This window comes from Schistocerca piceifrons, chromosome 2 (genome assembly GCF_021461385.2).
Source record: "Schistocerca piceifrons isolate TAMUIC-IGC-003096 chromosome 2, iqSchPice1.1, whole genome shotgun sequence".
In the NCBI taxonomy this organism is placed as follows: domain Eukaryota; kingdom Metazoa; phylum Arthropoda; class Insecta; order Orthoptera; family Acrididae; genus Schistocerca; species Schistocerca piceifrons.
In genome coordinates, this window is record NC_060139.1 from 264,145,908 (window position 1) to 264,170,701 (window position 24,794).

General features: G+C 46.6%; 1 protein-coding gene across 1 annotated transcript in view; it reads left to right on the top strand.

The window, feature by feature from the left end:
• Positions 1–24,794, top strand: part of LOC124775315 (adhesion G-protein coupled receptor G2-like) — a 147,816-nt gene that overhangs the window by 2,739 nt on the left and 120,283 nt on the right. Inside the window, exons 2-3 of the mRNA XM_047250150.1 lie at positions 20,091–20,161; positions 20,265–20,524. Coding sequence (XP_047106106.1) covers positions 20,091–20,161; positions 20,265–20,524 — 331 coding nt within the window. The remainder of the gene's footprint in view (positions 1–20,090; positions 20,162–20,264; positions 20,525–24,794) is intronic.

The following is a 24,794-nucleotide window of genomic DNA, read 5'->3' on the forward strand; positions in this document are numbered from 1 at the left end:
CCTTGCTATCACCTGAATTAGGAGGCTTATTGCTTGTTTGGTTTAATTAATTAATAGAATATGAAGCAATTGGTATAAAGAATGCTTTTTCCAAACTTTCTATAAAAGAAAGTCTGCTATCAAGACATTGCTTTTGTTTAATTACTTTATTTTAGACTAAATGTTTCTAAAACTGAAGACACTCGTCCATGCTCTGCACTGCAGTCCAGCTCTGGCAACGTCGTTCTCTGTTCATTGGCTGACTACGTTTTCTGCCGTCAGATGCGCATAACGAACTTAAACTCGGCCGCCGTCGTAAATGACGCGCACTATAATGTCTGAAGTAGTGTTGTTAGGCATCCCATATATGCTCAATAATGTTCATGTCAGGGGAGTTTAGTGACCAACAGAAGTGTTTGAGCTCAGAATAGTGTTCCTGGAGCCACTCTGTAGCAATTCTGGACGTGTGGGATGTCGCATTGTCCTGCTGGAATTGCCCAAGTCCTCAGAATGCACAATGGACATTAATGGATGCAGCTACTCAGACAGGAAGCTTACGTACGCGTCGCCAGTCAGAGTTGTATGTAGACGTATCACTCCAACTGCAACCTTTTGTGGCGGCGTTCGTAGCGACAAACAATTCGCTGTAGAAACGGCTTACGAAGTCACCGCCACACTTTTAATAGCGGGCCGACCGGTCCGCTGGAACAGTGAACAGAAAGATGAAAACCCAAACACTCTGATTAAATAAAAGTCGGTACTTATCTTTATTAATGAAGATACAGAAACACAGTAGTGAACTCCGTGTCTACAGAAATCTGTCTAGTTCGAGTCGGAGCGGCTAGGTCAGCGTCGGCTGACGACAAACAACAACTCTGCTGCGATGAACACACAACTGACTAGCAAGTACACAATTCGGTGGCGAGTATACAACTGAGCGGCGAATACAGAACTGTCCTAGCGCTCGCGACTCCAGCGCTTAAGAAGCCAGAAGCCAGCGGTGGCGCGCGCAGACTTGCGGCGCTTTCCTGTCTCGCTGGCGCTGCTTATGCGGACGGCGTCCGGACTTTGATGCTGCCAACCTTTTGGCAGCGGGCTCGGGTGGCATTACTGGCTAGGATATAACACTCCTCCCCCCCAAATCGCCGCACCGTCGTTGAGTAATGACGTGGCGAGCGTCGACGGCGGGGGAGGGGTCTGGCCGCAGGCGTAGCAGAAGAGACCGGGGCGGAGACTGTTGTCGGTGGCAGTCCCCGGTCCGCACCCCAGCATTGGCTGCGCGGGGCCTCGGGAAACACCGACTGAAAACCGAGGTCAGGGTGCATGCCTGTGACCACGGGCGCAGCTTCTGGTAGTGGACGCGACGGGGCGTCGGGACCCACGAAGAGAGGCAGCGTCTCCTGACGCTGCGTCGACGGCTGCTGAGTGGGCGCCGGACAAGGCGCTGCGGTGTCAGACTCCTTGGGGGTGCCCAAGGAAAGCGGCTGCAGGACAGGCTGCACAGCCACCGCTTGGGAAGGCGGCCCGGCTGAGGGGTCGACGTCCATCAGCTCCGAAGGCGGTGGCGACTGAAGAGGGACCATAGGCGCCGGAGCGACCACCTGGGGCGCTCCCGGATGAAGCTGCGCGGGAGGCATGAACGGGACGGGCTGTCGGCGTGGTAGCGGCGACGGCTGCTGCTGCTGCCCTGGGGGCGGCAGCGAAGTCGGAAGGCGCGGCTGGAACCCGCCGCGGACCAAATCTGTGGACAAAGAACGAGCGGCAGAATCCGGGCGGCCAGCGCGGCGCAACTGGTTCTGATGCCTCCTGTGCACCCCAGTAACACCTTGAACAGTATAAAAACCGCGACCCTGGACACTTATCACGGTACCACGTTCCCAACGACGGCGACCGTGATAAACTCTGAAAAAAAACGGCGTCGTTGCGCTGAAAACGCGTGCGATGCTCAGAAGCGGCGGGTCGATCCGGGGGGTGCAACAACCGTAGTAGGGTGCGATGACTACGGCCGTGGAGAAGCTCCGCAGGCGAAGGGCTGTCGCGTGGCGTGGTCCGGTACGACGACAGGAACGTGATGAGGGCCTGCTGACGAGAGTGCGTAGCACGAAGGCGGTCCATATGATCCTTGAATGTGCGTACAAAACGTTCCGCTGCACCATTCAATTGAGGGTGGAACGGCGGAGTAAGAACATGGCGAATGCCATTGGCAGAACAAAAACTTTCAAATTCAGCAGAGGTAAATTGTGGACCATTGTCAGACACTAAAACTTCTGGAAGACCCTCAATACAAAAAATTGAAGTCAACGCCTGTATAGTTTGTGCAGACGTTGTGGACTGCATGGGCACAACAAACGGAAAATTACTAAATGCATCTATCACGATGAGCCAACGAGAATTGCAATATGGACCAGCGAAATCAATATGTACTCGCTGCCAGGGACCGGCAGGGCGTGCCCACTCAAAATAGCGTTGAGGCGGAGCAGCTTGGTGTTCAGCACACGTCGCACAATCTGTAGACATCTGCGTAATCTGCTTATCAATGCCGATCCATGTACAATGCCGGCGGGCAAGCTGCTTGGTGCGGACCACTCCCCAATGACCTTGATGCAACAAGTCGAGGACCTTGGATTGGAGCACTTGGGGAACCACTACACGAAGCTGGTCATTCTCGGTGCGTAACAGCAAAACTCCGTGCGAAACAGACAACAGATGACGTTGCGGATAATAGCGACGAACCACAGGATCCGATATGTCCTTTGCCTTGGACGGCCAACCACGTTGAACAAAACGTAATAGTAAACTCAGATGAGGATCCGTAGCTGTCTCACGTGCCACTTGACGATAATCAATCGGAAAATCCCGGAGGGATTGATGCTCATCGGCGTCAATCTGATGGCAAGAGTCGTCAGAGGAATCGAAAACATCATCCGCAGCAATCGGCAATCTAGAAAGCGCGTCAGCGTTTGCATGCTGAGCTGTAGGGCGATACAGTATCTCATACTGGTATTGTGATAACAAAAGAACCCAACGTTGTAGTCTCTGAGCTGTCCGCTGAGGAACTGGTTTAGACGGATGAAACAGTGACGTCAGGGGTTTGTGATCTGTTACTAAATAGAATGGTCTACCATAGAGGTAGTGATGGAATTTTGTGACACCGAACACAATAGCCAACGCTTCCTTGTCCAATTGGCCATAATTACACTGAGCTTTGTTTAGCAATTTATATGCGAACGCAATAGGACGTTCGGTGTTACCGACTCGGTGAGACAACACAGCACCGAGGCCGAAAGAAGAGGCATCACAAGCTAACACCAGAGGCTTGTTAGGGTCGTAATGGACCAGACAACGATCATTCAATAAAGCCTCTTTAAGCTGCTGAAAGGCTGATTGGCAATCAGCTGACCACACAAACGGAACATTCTTACGGCGGAGACGATGCAACGGTGCAGCAATCTGTAATGCATTAGGGATAAACCTAATATAAAACGTCAATTTGCCAAGAACTGCTTGCAATTCATGCAGATTGCGAGGGGCGGGCAAATCACGAATAGCTGCTAAATGTGACTGGGAGGGATGAATGCCTTGAGCATTAATAACATGTCCCAGATACTCCATCTCCGTAAGGAAAAATGAACATTTATCGATGTTGCAACGTAGGCCTGCCTGAGACAACACTTTAAACAAACACTCCAAATTACGGAAATGTTCAGCAGGCGTCCGACCGGACACAACAATATCGTCTAAATAGTTGCAACACGATGGCACATGAGCCAGAAGTTGTGCCAAAAAACGCTGAAAAACAGCTGGAGCTGACGCACAACCAAAAGGCAAACGCAGAAAACGGAACAACCCCAACGACGTGTTTATGACAAAATACTGTTGTGATTGCTCGTCGAGGGGCAATTGCAAATATGCTTCACGGAGATCAATTTTGGAAAAGAAACGAGCTTCCCCTAACTTATCCATCAGCTCGTCCGGTCTAGGCAAAGGAAGAGAATCAATGACAGTCTGAGGATTAACTGTCGACTTAAAATCAGCACACAAACGTAACTTGCCAGACGGTTTCTTTATAATAACTAAGGGAGAAGCCCACTGGCTCGCTGAAACGGGTTGAATAACACCGTTGTTTTGCCAACGACGAAGTTCATCTGCTACAGGTGCCCGGAGGGCGTGAGGCACTGGACGAGCACGAAAAAATCGAGGCTGAGCATTATCTTTTAACGTAATATGAGCGGCAAAGTTCGCAGCACAACATAGTTGTCTTTAAATATGTCACTGTATTGTTTACAAAAATCGGTTATGCTGTCTTGAGGAACAACAACAGAATTAATTTGCAACACATTGTCTTGGATAGACAGGCCAAACAAGTCAAAACAGTCTAATCCGAAAATGTTTACACTGTCTGTAGCGCGGAGCACTGTGAATGAAACTGTTTTTGTATTGCCACGGAATGTGGCTGGCACGCTACATACACCTAACACAGGAATTTGTTCTCCACTATATGTAGCCAAAGAATGTTTTGCCGCTGAAAGTTTAGGGCGGCCGATAGCCGCATACGTAGCACTATTTATGAGAGTCACAGACGCACCAGTGTCTAATTGAAAATTGAAGGTCTTATCCTGGATGCGTAGCTTCACAAATAGTTTATTACACTGTCTCTGGATCGGTGCAGTGGAGGCGGAAGACACAAAATCAGCGCGTTTAGCGCGTGTTCGCTGCTTACGACAACTCGTGGGTTGGGCGGGTGGAACAACAACTCCCGCTTCACTTGCAGTCTGTACATTACTTTTTACAGCGTTTGAATTACGCTTGGGTCGCATAGCAGAGGGCTGGGTGGGTGGCTTATTGCGAACAAGTTTATTACCCACACGAACCGTGGAAGAGTCTTTAAACGCGACCTTCTGGGCGGGCTGGCTCTGAAGAACATGAATATCCATGGGCTGGGCAGCACTAGAATTGTTCTTGCGTTTACGCAAACAAACAGTCTGGATGTGTCCTTTCCTTTGACAAAAGTGACAAACCGCGTTTCTTAATGGGCAACGTTCACGAGGATGAGCAAGAACACACTTAGGGCAAGACTTAACTCTATCATGTTGCACACGCGGCTGACGAATGTGTTTAACATGACGCGGCCGGCTAGTGTTTACAGTCTGACTCTGCCGGTGGGGCCGCGGGCGTGACGTAACTTGCTTAGCACAGGCAATTTGAGAAATACATTGCTGATCTAACTCACACTCAGCATAGTCAAAAGTATCTTGGGCTTCAATGATGTTCATCACAGTCTCTAATGACGGGTCAGGCAACTTTAAGATAGCAGCACGAATACGAGAATCAGCAATGTTTTGAGTAATAGCGTCTCGTAACATATCACTGTAGGAAGCTCCACACACACAATTAAATCGGCACTGACGGGTGAGGCCCCGTAAATCTGTTAACCACTGTTTATTAGATTGATGTGGCAGTTTCTTTAATCTGAAGAACTTGAATCTGGCTGCTGCCACATGAACTCGCGTCTCGAAATACTCAACAAGCTTGTTAACAACAACGTCATAGTCTAAAGCTTCTGGCTTGGATTCCGGGAACAACTTACAAAGTAGTCGATAGACTTCCACGCCTGCAGTGGAAATTAAATAAAGCTGCCGCTCAGTACCTGTGATTTTGCAGACTGTCATGTGCGCCTGCAACTGCGCGAAATATTCTCGCCATTCTTCTCGTGATGCATCAAAAGCACGGAAAGGTGGTGCTGCCTGTGCTTGTTCCTTTTGTGTTGGAGGATTAGCCGCTTGTTTGGCGATTGCTCCCACCAGACTTTGTATTTGCTGACTCTGTAACAAGATCAACTGTTGTAAGTCGGCAGACATAGTGAACACAAATTAAACCAGCCCCCAAAATTTTATCGCTATAATTAGTATAACCAGAAACAAGTTGAACCAGCCCTGCACACGAGTTCGGAAGTCCTCGTCGCCAGTTTTGTGGCGGCGTTCGTAGCGACAAACAATTCGCTGTAGAAACGGCTTACGAAGTCACCGCCACACTTTTAATAGCGGGCCGACCGGTCCGCTGGAACAGTGAACAGAAAGATGAAAACTCAAACACTCTGATTAAATAAAAGTCGGTACTTATCTTTATTAACGAAGATACAGAAACACAGTAGTGAACTCCGTGTCTACAGAGATCTGTCTAGTTCGAGTCGGAGCGGCTAGGTCAGCGTCGGCTGACGACAAACAACAACTCTGCTGCGATGAACACACAACTGACTAGCAAGTACACAATTCGGTGGCGAGTATACAACTGAGCGGCGAATACAGAACTGTCCTAGCGCTCGCGACTCCAGCGCTTAAGAAGCCAGAAGCCAGCGGTGGCACGCGCAGACTTGCGGCGATTTGCTGTCTCGCTGGCGCTGCTTATGCGGACGGCGTCCGGACTTTGATGCTGCCAACCTTTTGGCAGCGGGCTCGGGTGGCATTACTGGCTAGGATATAACACACCCCCCCCCCCCCGCCCACACACACACCATTACAGAGCCTCATCAGCTTGAACAGTTCCCTGCTGACACGGAGGGTCCGTGGATTCACGAGGATGTCTCCATAACCGTACAGGTCCATCCCCTCGATACAATTTGAAACCAGACTCGTCCGAGCAGGCAACATCTTTCCAGTCATCAACAGTCCAATATCTGTGTCGACGGGCCCAGGCGAGGTGTAAAATTCTGTGTAGTGCAGTCATCAAGGATACACGAGTGGGCCTTCGGCACAGAAAGCCCATATCCACGATATTTCGTTGAATGGTTTGCACGTTGACACTTGTTGATGGCCCAGCACTCAAATTTGCAGCAATTTGCGGCAGGGATGCACTTCTGTAATGTTGAACTATCATCTATAGTCGTCGTTGGTCCCGTTCTTTCAAGATCTTTCTCCTGTCGCAGCAATGTTGGACATTTGATGCTTTACCAGATTCTTGATATTCACGTACTGTCGTGAAATGGTCACATGAGAAAGTCCCTACTTCATCACTATATCGTAGATGCTGTGTCCCATTGCTTGTGCATCGATTATGGCAGCACGTTCAAACTCACTTGAAGAATACTCAGTACTGTAGAACACTCAGTATAATGTCGTTTATTGAAACTGAACAACACTTCTCGAACTATCACTATATACACACACAAAAAATAACTTGTAGACGACCATTCATCAAGAGCGTCGGTGAGGTCCATCAGAGCTGGTCCTAGCTCAGTGAGGAACTGGCTGTGCTGCTGCTGCGCTGGCCTTATAAGGCCGGCAGAGGCCTGCAGAGTACTCCAACTTTCCCTGTATCTGTGAGGCGACCTCTGCAGGAAAAGGTTCGCATTAGTCTCTAGCAAGTTTTGTTTGTTTTGAAGTATTGTTTTCCTCTTGGTTGCACCTGCAAATGCTTGTGTATGTTATATGGTACACAGGGGTATCTTGAGTGTAGTCTGCCTGGCAGGAACCATCTGTGGCAGATGTAACATACCTCCCCTCTGGGTGGGGGGGAGCTACGCGATAGATCGATAGCTGCTACGTCGTGGCAATCGGCAGCTGCGGCTCCCTGGAGGAGGCTGTGGAGGCTGCCCCTTGGAGAATATGGTGCTGTACGTCCTGCGACGCGGGCTGACCTGCGTACTGGTTGTGTTGGTGGCATGGGTGGGACCAGTGGTATCAGTTTGTCTTCATCGGTGGCCATCGGCTGCTGGGGAGGAGCCGAAGAGGGGCTGAGCAGCTGGTCCGTCAGTTGTGGCTGCTGTGTTGGTGGTGCTGGTGGCGGCGACTATTGCCCTGAAACGTCACCCATGCAACGAGTAGATGGCATTAGTGAAGGGGTCTGTGTAGGTGGTCTGTAATGGGTTGCAGAGGTGGCAGTAGTCTGTGTCGTAGGGTGTGGTGCAGGTGTCGCAGGGTAGCGAGGACAATTGATTTTGATGGGGATGGACTATGTGGCCATCCAAGATGACATAAAAAAGTTGGCGACCCCGGGAACGCTGGATGACGGCGGTCAGCCAACCTGCTTTAGTGCCAAAACCTCAGGCCCAGACTAAGGAGCCAGGGAAGAACTGGGACTGTCCAGGAGGAATCTGAAGTCTTGGAGAGGGGAAGAGAAGATGTAAGAGGGTCCTGGGTTGGGGCAATAGAGAACTTCTGCTGGGCTTTTGTCCCACATCGGAGTGGCTCAATAGGAACTGAGGAATAGCGTCAGAACATCTTCAAGGGAGTGGTCTTTGGTATATTTGAGCATTTGTGTCTTGAAAGTTCTGACCAGGCGTTCCGCTTCCCCATTGGATTGGGGATGGAAGGGTGGGATCAGAAAATGGTGGATACCATTGTCGGTGCAAAAGGAGAGGAATTCCTGGCTGTGAAATTGTCGTCCATTGTCTGTGACTATGGCTTTCGGTAATCCTTCCAAGCAAAATATTTTTGGGAGGGCTGACAAGGTAATGTGCATGATGATTGGTGAACACTGAACAACGTATGAGAAATGGGAAAATGCACTCGTGACTAAGAGCCATTGGTGGCCCAGAAATGGTCCTGTGAAGTCAAGGTGGATGCGTTCTCAGGGATCATTCAGCATAGGCCAGGGAAGGATTTCTGGGGGGGGGACGGAGCAATTGTTGGGCACAGATGGTACAGCACTGCACCATCTCTGTGCTGTCAGACGTGAGGCCGATCCAAAAAACATGCCTTCTTGAGAGGGATTTGGTGCGAACAATCCCCCAATGCCCTTGGTGAAGAATGTGGAGGATCGTCAGCTGCAGGGATCTCGGAACGATGACCCTCGGTTCTGCTGAATCTAAGCGAAAGAGGACTCCATCCACCACCAAAAGCTGGTGTGAGATGGAATAGTTCAACCGGAGGTGGCATTGATCCTGAGGAGGTGGTGAGGATGGCCAACCATGGAGAACGTGGTGTCGGAGGACCCAGAGGAGGAAATCTTCTGCGGTGGCTGCAGCTACTTTGACAGCTGTAATGGGAAATGCCTCAGGGCCTCTTGGACATCATCATCAATCTGAAAAACGAGGAGATCCAACTGGTCAAAAGCAGGGTCCGGACCTTGTGGTAGATGTTACAAGGCATCCGTGTTGGTGTGCTGGGAGGTGGTATGGAAATGCATGGTGTAGCGAAATTGGGATAGGAACAACGCCCAACGCTGGAGACGTTGGGATGTTTTGGTCGGTAATCGCGTGGAGGGCGCAAATAAAGAGAGGAGCGGTTTGTGGTTAGTAATAATGTGAAAGGTCTTGCCATAGAGAAAGGGATAGAACTTGGAACAGGCAAAAACCATGACAAGTGCTTCTTTCTCAATTTGGGAATATTTGATTTGTGCTGTGGAGAGAGCTTTTGATATGTATGCTATGGAGCTCTCTGTGCCATCCGGCAAATTGTGAGACAGGACAGCTACCACACAATACTCAGTGATGTCCGTAGCAAGTATCAAAGGAAGATTTGGATCAGAAGGCATGAGACATGCAGCGGATTGGAGCTGCTGTTTGAGGGTATGGAAGGCGGTCTCGCAGACTGGGGTCCAACAGAATGGGACATTTTTGCGGCAGAGGTGGCACAGGGGTGCTGCCACTTGAGCTGCAGAAGGAACGAATTTCCTGTAATACGAAATTTTGCACAAGAAGGATCTCAACTGATGAAGGTCCCAGGGATGGGGCAGGTTGTTAATGGCGTCGATGTAAGAGAAAGATGGAGAAATGCCATTCTGGGATATGATGTGACCCAGATAGGAAATAGATTGTTGGAGAAGTGAACATTTAGAAATATTACATTTCAGAACTGCAGTTCCTAGGCGGAGGAAGAGGAGGCGGAGGTTGGCTATGTGCTCTTCGGAGGAGGACCCCATGATGACAATGTCGTCTAAGTAATTTATACAGCCCGGGATATCAGTGAGAAGTTGTTCAAGGTATCTTTGAAAGATTGGAGGAGCACTGGCTAAACCGAACATGAGTTGGTTTAGTTGGAAGAGGCCGAAAGGAGTATTTATAACAGTGTATTGCGGGAGGAAAGATCAAGAGGAATTTGGAAATATGCTTCTGCTAGGTCGATTTTGGTACAGTAGGAGCCCCCTGCCAATTTGCGAAAAAGGTCCTCCGGTCGTGGAAGGGGAGCTGAGGGTTGACTTTAGACTTAAAGTAACCGCAGAGGCAAAGGAGGCGGCATGGCTTCTGCACGATGACTAAAGGTGTGGACCACAAGCTGAACTGTACGGGGAGGCGAACCCCTTCATCTTTCAGTGGCTGTTGTAGTGCCACTGGTACCTAGCGTACCCAGAAGTAGCGGGGCCGGGCGGCGGGACGGAGTTGGAGCGAGGCCTCAAAGTCCTTGGCGCAGCCTGTGCCCAGTGAAAATAGGTCCTAGAATTCATTACAGAGTGCATCAACTTCAGGAAAAGGAACGTGCTGAGACACTAGGTGAACATCGTCCACAACGGAAAATCCGAATAAGCGGAAGGCGTCCAGTCTGAATAAATCTGCTGTGGAGGAATTGTTGACAACCAGAAACGTGACTGGATGGTGAATCGATTTGTAATTGCCGTGAGCTGTGAATTGTCCTAGGAGAGCTATCTCTTGCTTATTGTACGCCAATAGGCGCTTAGGGGCTGGAGAAAGGGGTGGTGAACCAATATGAGCATATGAAGTGTAATTAATCTATGATACTGCTGCGCCTGTGTCCACTTGCAGATGCAGAGGCTTGTCATTGATAGTGACGTCTATAAAAATTTTTGCTGTCGAGGAGTTGTCTACCTGGTTGACGTCCATTGGGGTGTTGTTCAAGCCGTCTGGATATGGCCTGGGCTGGCGGTTGCCAGAGGTGGTTGTTCTTGCACGACAAACGGACGCTAAATGGCCTTCCCTGCTGCAATGTGTGCATTGCGCCCAGCGGTCTGGGCAATCTTCTTTATCATGTGTGGAATAGCAGGTGGGGCAGGAGGGCAGGTGGAGACGATCCCCACGACGACGTTGCCGGTTGTGTTGTTGCTGCAGTGGCTTCTGGCCTTGGCCGGCATGGTGCGACTCGGCGTCTTGTTGTGGACGGCGGTCTCCGACTGCGGCGGCGGTAGGAGCGCGGCATTGAGCCCTGGATTGCTGCGACGTCTTCGGTGTCCGTCGTGGAGTCATCACGGATTGCTGGTGCTACGTCTGCCCAGGATTGCAGTCGACGATCGGCGGCTGTAGAAATTTCGAACTTATAGGCTAGTTCTATGACCTGCTCGGCGGTCGGGTCTTCTAACTTGAGGGCGTTGTGGCGGAAGGCGGCGTCTGGCGCTGCCGGTATCAAGTGGTCACGCACCATGTCATCAGCGTATGATTCCTTGGAAAGATGTGTGTGAAACTTACATTTCCTGCTGAGACTTTGCAGCTCGGCGGCCCACTGGCGATAGGTCTGCTCGGGATTCTGCCGGTATTGATAGAACTCGACGCGGGCTGCGAGTACATGATATCGGCGTTTGTAGTAGGCATTTAACGTCGCACGGATGGCGGTGAAGGTGAGGGAGTCGGGGTCCAGCGGCTGTAGTTTCGTGAGCAGGACGTACATCTTCGATTGGTTCCATGACAAGAAAAAAGCGGGCTGCTTGTCTTCTTGGGTGACTTGATAAATCGTTAAGTGTTGCCGGATACGTCGTTCGTATGTTTCCCAATTCTTCAACTTCATCGTTGAATGCTTGGAACGGCAATGGCGTTGTGGGGCGGTGGAGGCTTCGGATTTCGGCGACCAGTTGTGTCTGAGTTTCCAAAAACTGGTGCAGAAGTCCTTGAAAGAATTGTTGCCATTCCGTAGGTGCTGCTGTTGTAACCATGACGTTCGTCGGTTCGTTCCACTATACCTGTCGTCACTGAAGAATATTCAGTATAATGTCGTTTATTGAAACTGAACTACACTTCTCGAACAATCACTATATACACACAAAAAAACAAATAACTTGTAGACAACCATTCTTCAAGAGCGTCGGTGAGGTCCATCAGAGCTGGTCCTAGCTCAGCAAGGAACTGGCTGTACTGCTGCTGCGCTGGCCTTATAAAGCCAGCGGAGGCCGGCGGAGTACTCCAACTTTCCCTGTATCTGTGAGGCGACCTCTGCAGAAAAAGGTTTGCATTAGTCTCTAGCAAGTGCTGTTTGTTTTGAAGAATTGTTTTCCTCTTGGTTGCGCCTGCAAGTGCTTGTGTATGTTATATAGTACACAGGGGTGTCTTGAGTGTAGTCTGCCTGGCAGGGGCCGTTTGTGGCAGACGTGACACACTTAAATCTTGATAAGCTGCCATTCATTGTAGCAGCATTAACCGATGTAACAACTGCGCTGGACACTTGTTGTATTATGTAGGCGTTGGCGACCGCAGCGCCGTATTCTGCCTGTTTACATATCTTTGTATTTGAATACGCATTTCTATACCAGTTTCTTTGGAACTTCAGTGCATTTGAATCTTCAGTCAGTACATTCTTACGACATCGTTAGCAAATGGGATGCTGCAACTGCCTTGTGCAAAATAACAATTTTGTTTAGGTACTACACTTCATGAGATGTACATTTAAGATATGTTGCTGTTTAGGTGTACTTATTGTCTACTCACCTTGTTATTATTCCTATTTTTGTCGTTATGGATGTGGCGCAAACACTATTTTACTTATTTTTGCGCAAAAACAGCCAATTATCCGCCATGTTGCCAACTGACATCTTTGTTTTCATCCGAAAATAGACATTTTGTCAAAGATTACGTTTTGCTTATAGGTCTTGGCTTACAGTTTCTGTATGACTAAAAAGAATTGAAATTGTTTAACTAAAATGTGCTGAGTATGCTATATAGGTATGAAATAAGTGCGTTAATGACTGTTTGGGTTATGCAATATGTTACCAAAAATATTTTATTTAGAAGAATTAATATTGCCTTTCCCCTCTCCCTCTCTTCACCGTTGTGGTGATACTTATAAAAAGTAAAGACAGAACAACAGATTTACATTACGTAGAACTCTGCTGGGTGCGCTGGATGGGCTCACACTGGATTATATTTTGTTCAGGGCGGTGCTTAGTATATGGCTGTATGCGCAAATAATGAAAATTTCTTAGAAAAAATTTTGTTTGCTAGATCTCTTTGGTCATTTGCGATGTCATTTGGGATGCTCATTTGTGAGATTACACTTCGTTTTCTTCAAATTAGTTCATTCTTTTTCCCTTGTTGGCCAGGTGGAGTATTTATAAGTTGCAAGCTCTGTCTGGCATTTTATGTTGTGGCTATGTCCTGATTGAAGACTCGAATATGTAGTACTTTAATTGAAGAAACGTGAAAGCTCAAAACATGTATTAGCTCAAATAAAATTACGTAGCCAAGTGGCTGATTGCTCTGTTCATTAAAGTAATATAAACCACAGCCATGGGGCTCAACAGCTAGTCAGATGCATAAATTATTGTGGTCATTTTAGATTTTCTGCACGCTAATGGGATTTCAGTATCACTGTCTGGACATCAGTTGAGTAAAGCAGTTCGTTGCCCTTCTCAAAAACACTCAGAAAATTGACTTTGCATGTTTCTGTCCACTTAAAGTGTACAAAGTTTCGTTTGACAGAGCCTTCCGGAACGATCCCCTACATGCATATCCTGTCATGTCCACAGACTCCCGTAGGTTGATCTCTTGGTGAAATATCTGTTAACTATTTCCAGGGATCGTGCAAATTGTACCCTATTCAGCTTTTAATGCTGAGTGGTTTCTTCAAAATTTATTTTCAGCATAAACGATGCAATTAATCGGTCCAGTTTTACGTGTACACATCTAAAGCAGGAGGGTACCTCCTCACTCTTATCCGCAGGCACAGCCTTAATAAGGTAATCTCAGAGGAGTGGCACCCATCAGTGAACACAATAACGACTACACACAGTAGTGAGAAAAAAAACAGTGGATACCATAACATGTCCCATAAACTCAAAAATCAGCTGTAAAATCCAACCACAGAGATACAATGGGTACTCTAAAAGCATTCCTATCATTATTGATTCATAATATTTTGATAATGGTTTTTAACTAATTGAAAATTAATTGACTCTTGCGATGTGGACAATTTCTCTTGTTTAAATGAACTCAATTCCAATTTCATTTCCTTAGACTTAATAAAATTTAATGAAACTTGAAAAACATATAAGTTTTCTCTGAAATCACGTATCAACAATCCAAGAATTACAAAAACGGAACTCACAAAAGTTGCACTTCACATGTATTATCTCTCTCAGACAAAATTTCAAAATCTAATTGTTCATTCTATTTCTTTCTCTAAGAGAGATAAATCCTAACAAGAAATAAGAAAAAAGATTCCTGGTCTGGATGTCTGGCGAACTAAGAATGCTGCACTATAGAACCGCTGCTGCAAATAAAACAATCTTAATCATTACCTGAAATCCATTCTTCACAAATATTATCGTATCAATTTAAAAATCAATTCGTTTTTTTCTCCGGAATAAGTCTTCTACTGATTCAGAATATAATTCCAAAAAACTCCGGTGTGAGTCCCTTGCTGCTACTGTACGAAAACTCGACTGTTGACATCCAACACCAAAGAGTGGAGTCATTCCTGACGTGGAAAGGGTCCTTCCTGATGCCATGAACAGCACAGGGTGCAGCCAGCTGCAGGTGGTGGCACATGTCGGCACTAATGACGTGTGTCGCTTTGGATATGAGGAAATTCTCTCTGGATTCCAGCGGCTATCTGATTTGGTGAAGGCTGCCGGTCTTGCTTACGAGATGAAGGCAGAGCTCACCATCTGCAGCATCGTTGACAGAACCGACTGCGAACCTTTGGTGCAGACCCGGGTGGCGGATCTGAATCAGAGGCTCAGACGGTTTTGCGACCGTGTTGGCTGCAGATTCCTTGACTTGCGCCATAGGGTGGTGGGGTTTCGGGTTCCGCTGAATAGGTCAGGAGTTCACTACACTCAGCTGGCGGCTACACGGGTAGCGGAGGCTGTGCGGCGTGGACTGGGCGGTATTTTAGGTTAGACAGCCTCGGGAAAGTACGGGGTTGGCTGCATTCTCAAAGGGTGCATGGCAAATACAGGACGTGCTTGGATCAAGGAACAGTCGGAATTGCAGTTATAAATTGTTGTAGTTGTGTTGGGAAAGTCCCTGAGCTTCAAGCGCTAATAGAAAGCACAGAAGCTGAAATCGTTATAGGTACAGAAAGCTGGCTAAAGCCTGAAATAAGTTCTGCAGAAATTCTTACGAAGTCTCAGATGGTGTTCAGGAAAGATAGATAATGGGTGGTGGAGTGTTTATGTCTGTCAGTAGTGGTTTATCTCGTAGTGAAGTCGAAGTAGATACTCTGTGCGAATTGGTATGGGTAGAGGTTGTACTTAACAGCCGAACTAAGTTAATAATTGGCTCCTTCTACCGACCCCCAGACTCCCATGATATAGCTGCTGAACAGTTCAGAGAAAATTTGAGTCTCGTAACAAATGAATATCCCACTCATACGGTTATAGTTGGTGGGGACTTCAACCTTCCCTCGATATGTTGGCAAAAATACTTGTTCAAAACTGGTGGTAGGCAGAAAACATCTTCCGAGATTGTCCTAAATGCTTTTTCCGAAAATTATTTCGAGCAGCTAGTCCACGAATTCACTCGAATTGTAAATGGTTGCGAAAACAAACTTGACCTCTTAGCCACAAACAATCCAGAGCTAATAGAGAGCATCATGACTGATACAGGGATTAGTGATCACAAGGTCGTCGTAGCTAGGCTCAATACCGTTTCTTCCAAATCCACCAGAAACAAACTCAAAATAATTTTATTTAAGAAAGCGGATAAAGTGTCACTAGAAGCTTTCCTAAGAGAGAATCTCCATTCCTTCCGAACTGACTATGCAAATATAGACGAGATGTGGCTCAAATTCAAAGATATAGTAGCAACAGCAATTGAGAGATTCATACCTCATAAATTGGTAAGAGATGGAACTGATTCCCCATGGTACACAAAACAGGTCCGAACGCTGTTGCAGAGGCAACGGAAAAAGCATGCGAAGTTCAGAAGAACGCGAAATCCCGAAGATTGGCTAAAATTTACAGACGCGCGAAATTTGGCACGGACTTCAATGCGAGATGCCTTTAATAGGTTCCACAACGAAACATTGTCTCGAAATTTGGTAGAAAATCCGAAGAAATTCTGGTCGTATGTAAAGTACACAAGCGGCAAGACGCAGTCAATACCTTCGCTGCGCAGTGCCGATGGTACTGTTACCGACGACTGTGCCGCTAAAGCGGAGTTATTGAACGCAGTTTTCCGAAATTCCTTCACCAGGGAAGACGAATGGAATATTCCAGAATTTGAAACACTAACAGCTGCTAGCATGAGTTTCTTAGAAGTAGATGCCTTAGGGGTTACGAAGCAACTCAAATCGCTTGATACGGGCAAGTCTTCAGGTCCAGATTGTATACCAATTAGGTTCCTTTCAAATTACGCTGATACAATAGCTCCCTACTTAGCAATCATATACAACCGCTCGCTCACCGATAGATCTGTACCTACAGATTGGAAAATTGCGCAGGTCGCACCAGTGTTTAAGAAGGGTAGTAGGAGTAATCCATCGAACTACAGACCTATATCATTCACGTCGATTTGCAGTAGGGTTTTGGAGCATATACTGTATTCAAACATAATGAATCACCTCGAGGGGAACGATCTATTGATACGTAATCAGCATGGTTTCAGGAAACATCGTTCTTGTGTAACGCAGCTAGCTCTTTATTCACACGAAGTAATGGCCGCTATCGACAGGTGATCTCAAGTTGATTCCGTATTTCTATATTTCCGGAAAGCTTTTGACACCGTTCCTCACAAGTGACTTCTAATCAAGCTGCGGGCCTATGGGGTATCGTCTCAGTTGTGCGACTGGATTCGTGATTTCCTGTCAGGAAGGTCGCAGTTCGTAGTAATAGACAGCAAATCATCGAGTAAAACTGAAGTGATATCAGGTGTTCCCCAGGGAAGCGTCCTGGGACCTCTGCTGTTCCTGATCTATATAAATGATCTGGGTGACAATCTGAGCAGTTCTCTTAGGTTGTTCGCAGATGATGCTGTAATTTACCGTCTAGTAAGGTCATCCGAAGACCAGTATCAGTTGCAAAGCGATTTAGAAAAGATTGCTGTATGGTGTGGCAGGTGGCAGTTGACGCTAAAAAACGAAAAGTGTGAGGTGATCCACATGAGTTCCAAAAGAAATCCGTTGGAATTCGATTACTCGATAAATAGTACAATTCTCAAGGCTGTCAATTCAAATAAGTACCTGGGTGTAAAAATTAGGAACAACTTCAGTTGGAAAGACCACATAGATAATTTAGTGGGGAAGGCGAGCCAAAGGTTGCGTTTCATTGGCAGGACACTTAGAAGATGCAACAAGTCCACTAAAGAGACGGCTTACACTACACTCGTTCGTCCTCTGTCAGAGTACTGCTGCACGGTGTGGGATCCTTACCAGGTGGGATTGACGGAGGACATCGAAAGGGTGCAAAAAAGGGCAGCTCGTTTTGTATTATCGCGTAATAGGGGAGAGAGTGTGGCAGATATGATACGCGAGTCGGGATGGAAGTCATTAAAGCAAACACGTTTTTCGTCGCGGCGAGATCTATTTATGAAATTTCAGTCACCAACTTTCTCTTCCGAATGCGAAAATATTTTGTTGAGCCCAACCTACATAGGAATGATCATCAAAATAAAATAAGAGAAATCAGAGCTCGAACAGAAAAGTTTAGGTGTTCGTTTTTCCCACGCGCTGTTCGGGAGTGGAATGGTAGGGAGATAGTATGTTTGTGGTTCGATGAACCCTCTGCCAAGCACCTAAATGTGAATTGCAGAGTAATCATGTAGATGTAGATCAAATGACTATCTCCTCACTTCTCTTTGCGATCAACACATAAATCTAGCGGGCATCTTCGCAGAGCAGATATCACCTCTGACTTGTCTCTATGCGGCGCAGCATCTCTGTCGAGACATCAGGCGCATGTCTAAGCAATTATTGTATTCCACAGGTGAATTTCTGAATAGGTAGTATCAGTAATTGTTTGTATTGGATTCAGCAAATTTTTTGTGGATTGAAATTTTTCAAAAACCAGTTCTGTGAAGAGGTAACACGGATCGATGTTTTCACAGTGAAAGTGTTTCTTATTTGTAAACCTACTGGGAAGTTCAACATCACAATGAGTTGTTGGGAATATGCTTCCTCGGACATGTAAGGACTAAACTAAACCAAGCTAAACTGACACACAGAGAAAGATTGATGAAAGTGGTTAAACAGCTGTTGTGTGAGAAAGATCACTTCGCAGTGTCACTGCTAAATGCATAAAAAGGATGTATGGTATTACTGGGTTTTCTCTCTTTCACATGCACATTACGTCGAGGAGACAAAAAGTCATGGGATAGCGTTATGCACATATACAAACGGCGGTAGTATCGCGTACACAAGATATAAAATGGCTTTGCATTGGCGGAGTTGTCATCTGTACTCAGTTGATTCATGTGAAAAGGTTTCCGGCATGTTTATGGCCCCACGACAGGAGTTAACATACTTTGAATACGGAATGGTTGTTGTAGCTAGACGCATGGGACATCTGAAATCGTTAGGGAATTAAATATTTCGAGATCCACAGTGTCAAGAGTGCGCTGAAAATACAAAATTTTGGGCAGTACCTCTCCGCACGAATAACGAAGTGGCAGACGGCCTTCACTTAATGACTGAGAACATTGGTGCTTGCGTAGAGTTGCCAGTGCTAACAGACAAGCAACACTGCGTGAAATAACCGCAGAAAACAATGCGAGACGTACGACGAGCGAATGCGCTAGAGCAGTGGTTTCCAACAGGTGATCCACGGACCCCCAGGGGTCCGCGAGCTATGCCAGAGGGGTCCGCAAGATGCTATTAGAATAAAAAATATATTAACTATATTTCGTATGATAACAGACTTTTTGTTTTGGCCGCTCAATATTTTTTCAATAATGAATGTGTCAATGTTTTTTCTAAGTACCAAAAACAGAAAATGTATAAAAAGACTCTTAATTTAGCTTTTTTAGGTACTTGATACGGTGATATGACAAGGTACCAATCATGCTCGAAGAAGGGGGTCCTCGAGAAAATTTTGTTGGGAACCCCTGCGCTAGAGCAATTCGGCGAAATTTGGCGTTAACAGGCTTTGGCACCAGATAACCGACCGCCTGCAGCCCTCCACTGGACTCGTGACCATATCGGTCGGATCATAGACGACTGGAAAACCATGGTCTGATGAGATGAGTCCCGATTTCAGTTGGTAATAGCTGATAATAGCGTTCGAATGAGGTGCAGACCCGACGAAGTCACGCGCTTAAGTTATCAACAAGGCACTGTGTAAGCTAGTGGGGGCTCCATAGTGGTGTGGGCTTTATTTACATGGAATGGTCTTGATCCTCTGGTCAGACTGAACCGATCATTGACTAGAAATTTTATGTTCGGCTACTTGCAGACCATTTGGAGCCATTGTTATGTTCCCAAACAACGGTGGAATTTTTGTGAATGACAATGCACCATGTCACCGGGCCACAATTGTTCACTACTGGTTCAAGAACATTCTGGATAATTCGGGCGAATTATTTGGCCACACTGGAATGGCACTGAACATTTATGAGACATAACCGAGAGGTCAGCTTGTGCACAAACTCCTGCACCGGCAACATCTTCGCAGTTATGGATGGCTATAGTGGCAGCATGACTCACTATTTCTGCAGGGGAATTCCGACGACTTGATGAGTCCCAGCCATGACCAGCTGCCCCACTGCGCCGGCCAAAAGGAGGTCCGAAACGATTTTGGGAGGTATCCCATGAATTTTATCACGTCTGTGTTTACTAGGTTCAGCAACACTGAAACATAGCTGCGTTTCGGCACCGTGTGTGAAAATATTGCACAGATTGCTCTGCATTTCCATTAAGTCATCGAACAATGACACTTTCCTTTGAAGAGGGCACGGCTGATATCCTTTTCCAATCCAAACAGTGCTCTAATGATATGCCAGTCTACGTTGACCTCTGCTCTTCTTTTCTCTACTGCAGGTGTGGAAGAGTTGTCATAATTTTTCGTTCTTTTCTCTTTTTCAGGATCTGTCTATCGAAGACGATTCTGAGTCTGTTTACACTTGCAGTGCCGATCCTAATGGCGGGTACGACAGGTAAGTTCACAGTTCATGTAAGTACAACTGAAATCGAGACAGGAAATTCTTTTATGAAACATTACGTATGGACATTGCTTCATCGTGACTTCTCCTTCCTCAGTGACTCACGGTACGAGTTCGTGATGATGACGAGTCCCAAGCCGAAACTGTACATCAAGAAGAAATGCGGCCAGGAGCGAGCCGACATTCGAGACTTTGTGGGGATCGACATGATGTTCATCAAGCAAGTGAAGATGAGAGCGATCAACTGGTTGAACTGCTCGCTGTGGAACACGATCAGTGACCAGATGGTGTATCGAGACTCTTACGGCGACATCAATGACTACAGCTCGGTTGCGGAAGAGTCACAAGATAGAATGGGTAACTATCTGAACGTTCTCTCCCAGTGCAACACCTCAGCCGCTCATTTCACGGGGAGCGGGGGAGGGGGGCGGCGGTTTGTTAGCGGTACAGGGCTGGGCTGAAGGGCGCTTGAAAATCACTTTCCAGTTCCAGTTTCCTATGTGTAGCACACAAGCGCTGGTCGTTTCTTCCTGCCGTTGCACAATTTCTCATCTGTGACGTCTTCCCAGTTCTAGATTTTACTATCTGCAACACTTTGTCCGCAGCTCGTGGTCGTGCGGTAGCGTTCTCGCTTCCCGCGCCCGGGTTCCCGCGATCGATTCCCGGCGGGGTCAGGGATTTTCTCTGCCTCGTGATGACTGGGTGTTGTGTGCTGTCCTTAGGTTAGTTAAGTTTAAGTAGTTCTAAGTTCTAGGGGACCGATGACCGTAGATGTTAAGTCCCATAGTGCTCAGAGCCATTTTTTTTGCAACACTTTGGTTCCCCCCTCCCCCCCGCCCGAGAGGTTGTTTGCCCGATATTCATAGCCGAACTACACTCTTCCTTGTTTACATCTCTTCATTCCAATATGTGACCATACCACTGGAGTCAGCGACTTTTCATGGTGTGCAAAATGTTCAAATGTGTGTGAAATCTTAAGGGACTTAACTGCTAAGGTCATCAGTTCCTAAGCTGACACACTACTCAACCTAAATTATCCTAAGGACAAACACACACACACCCATGCCCGAGGGAGGACTCGAACCTCCGCTGGGATCAGCCGCACAGTCCATGACTGCAGTGCCTTAGACCGCTCGGCTAATCCTGCGCGGTCATGGCGTGCATATAATACGTTTGATTCAAGTTTTCTTATTGCTAGTGAAATGTTTCTTATACATAGCTATTCAGTGATGTGGTTACAAACCTTCAGGGATGATGGAGAAGGGTGAATACGTCAATATGAGGTAAGAGACCCTAGTTTGGAAACGATTGAGTCGAAAGGTGTAAGCGAAAATCTACTCAAGTTCCATCTTTGCTCCGAGTAGCGCTCAAACTAAGAGTCCCTTCTTCCAAATTCTGATCATGACGAATAAAATTTCCACAGAATTACTACCCAATGCTCTCTGATAATTTCTCCTATTAATGGACTAGTAACGGTGCACATAACTTGATATCAGAGAGACCGAAACACCTGAGTCAAATGGTTCAAATGGCTCTGAGCACTACGGGACTTAACTTCTGAGGTCGTCAGTCCCCTAGAACTGAGAACTACTTAAACCTAACTAACCTAAGGACAACACACACATCCGTGCCCGAGGCAGGATTCGAACCTGCGACCGTAGCGGTCGCGCGGATCCAGACTGTAGCGCCTAGAACCGCTCGACCACTCCGGCCGGCACACCTGAGTCTACAGTACAATAATAATGAATTCCATTTACCGGCTCTAGTTTCACAAGCTGCTACATTTACCGAAAAAGCATCAGTGCAAGCATCATCAACAGTTGACCTCCCAGTCTGAATCCTGTCTCAATTTGCTCTCGACCCTTTCTTGGATTCCGCTCTTGAGGATCTTTTCATAAGCCTTGATGCAGTGTGGTACCAGTGTGACTCCCTTATAGTTTCTACAAACCTTCCTACTCTCTTTCTTGAATGTGAGGTGGTGGGGATTAATTTATTCTAAATTTAATTTGACTGAATCTCACGGGTTTTACGCAAATTATAGGACTGCTTGGTTAAAACAGTCATGTAATAATGTCGTTCCTCATAAGACTGACAGCAATGGAATACCTGACACTGTGTAGGACACTGTCCTCCGTACACCTCTTTCATTCTGCGATGGATTAGGGAAGCACGACCCCCTTCTATGTGAAGAAACTGGGTAACTGCTCTTTGTGCTGATCGGTAGGAATGCACGATGCAACGAACTGCAGAAGGAACTCTCCAGAAATGAAATTCTTCCAATCCATCTGTGGCATGCAGCAAACCATTGCTTAACAGTATTAGTTAAAAACAGTCTTGGTTGCAATTTTTATTTTTTTATATTTTTCAACTACGCATTTCACCTTATTTAGGCATCTTCTGGTTGACCTTAATTTGGTATTTCTTAGAACGAGCCTTTGGACAGTGTAGCCAGAGGGCATCGTCGAATAAATCAGGCCAACATCGCCTTAAACTCAGTAAAAACTTCCTAGATGGACGTGAGTGACTCCAAGACCTGCATAGCGCGTTCCCGTTCACATCTCACTCACGTCAATCTAGGAAGTTTTTACTGAGTTTAACGAAGGCGATATTGGCCTGATGTATTCGACGATGCCCTATGACTACACTGTCTAAAGGATCGTCCTAAGAAATACCAAATTAAGATTAACCTGTAGATGCCTAAATAAGGTGGAACGCGTAGTTGAAAAATAAAAAACTAAAAATTGAAACCAAGACTGTTTTTAACTAATACTCTCCAGAAATGAGTAAACTGCTGAAAAGCCACTAACTTCTCTTGCGCAGCTGGGAATACCACCAAGCCATCTCTCAGCAGACACATTCTCCCACTAGGATTACGTACTATGCCACTACAGAAAGGTCTCCTTTTCAGTTCCGCATACCTTATAGTAAGGAAGTAATAAAACGTCGTCCCTAGTGACCACATTTTGTTGCATAAACAGTGAAAATGTATTAAGTGATATAGTTTCCTTCCTTTCTTTACTTTGCGAAGAGTGCCAGCGAGAAGAAGTTTCCTTAAGGTTTGAAGTTATGTGTAAAAATTTGTTGGAAGCCGCTAAGTGCGCTCATTCTCAAATACTGAATGGATATAATCTGGATAATTTGCGCGCCGTGATTTATGCTGCCTCAATACAAATACTAACTGTAATACTTGCTTTACTGTGTTAAACCTTTAACTTAGGATCGTAGCTTTAATGAGTAGATTACGGCAGCATTTTAAAATTATAAATTCGGTCAGTAATAGGGAATGCAGACTTTCTCCGTGAATCTCGATGATGAAGTTTTCTCGGGTTATAAATTGTGCCAAGGCCTCGTTCTGCAGCAACGTTTCGACAAGTATACTACTCGTCATTTTCAGGCGATTTCACATGAAGATTACGAGTAGGATACTTGTTGAAATGTTGGTGCAGAACGACGCCTAGGGTCGGCTTATAACCCGAGAATATTCCATCATCGATCAATAACTGTATGAAGTACTGAGAAGCAAATTATTGTTGCCCTCGGATGTCGTTAGACACGTAAATTGCTGCTGGGATTGTGAACTTAGCACCAGGTTAACGTTTTAGTAATGTACACTACTGGCCATTAAAACTGCTACACCACGAAGATGGCGTGCTACAGACGCGAAATTTAACCGACAAGAGGAAGATGCTGTGATATGCGAATGATTAGCTTTTCAGGGCATTTACACAAGGTTGGCGCCGGTGGCGACACCTGCATCGTGCTGACATGAGGAAAGTTTCCAACCGATTTCTCATACACAAAGAACAGTTGACCGGCGTTGCCTGGTGAAACGTTGTTGTGATGCCTCGTGTAAGGACGAGAAATGCGTACCATCACGTTTCTGACTTTGACAAAGGTCGGATTGTAGCCTATCGCGATTGCGGTTTATCGTATCGCGACATTGCTGCTCGCGTTGGTCGAGATCCAATGATTGTTAGCAGAATATGGAATCGGTGGATTCAGGAGTTTAATACTGAACGCCGTGCTGGATCCCAACGGCATCGTATTACTAGCAGTCGAGATGACAGGCATCTTATCCACATGGCTGTAATGGATTGTGGAGCCACGTCTCGATCCCTGAGTCAACAGATGGGGACGTTTGCGAGACAACAACGATCTGCACGAACAGTTCGATGACGTTTGCAGCATAAGGACTATCAGCTCGGAGACCATGGCTGCGGTTACCCTTGACGCTGCATCACGACAGGAGCACCTGAGATGGTGTACTCAACGACGAACCTGGGTGCACGAATGGCAAAAATTCATTTTTTCGGAAGAATCCAGTTTCTGTGTACAGCATCATGATTGTCGCATCCGTGTTTGGCGGTATCGTGGTGAACGCACATTGGAAGCGTGTATTAGTCATCGCCATACTGGCGTATCACCTGGCGTGATGGTATGGGATGCCATTGGTTACACGTCTCTGTCACCTCTTGTTCGCATTGACGACACTTTGAACAGTGGACGTTACATTTCAGATGTATTACGACCCGTGGCTCTACGCTTCATTCGATCCCTGCGAAACCCTACATTTCAGGAGGATAATGCACGGCCGTATGTTACAGGTCCTGTACGGGCCTTTCTGGAT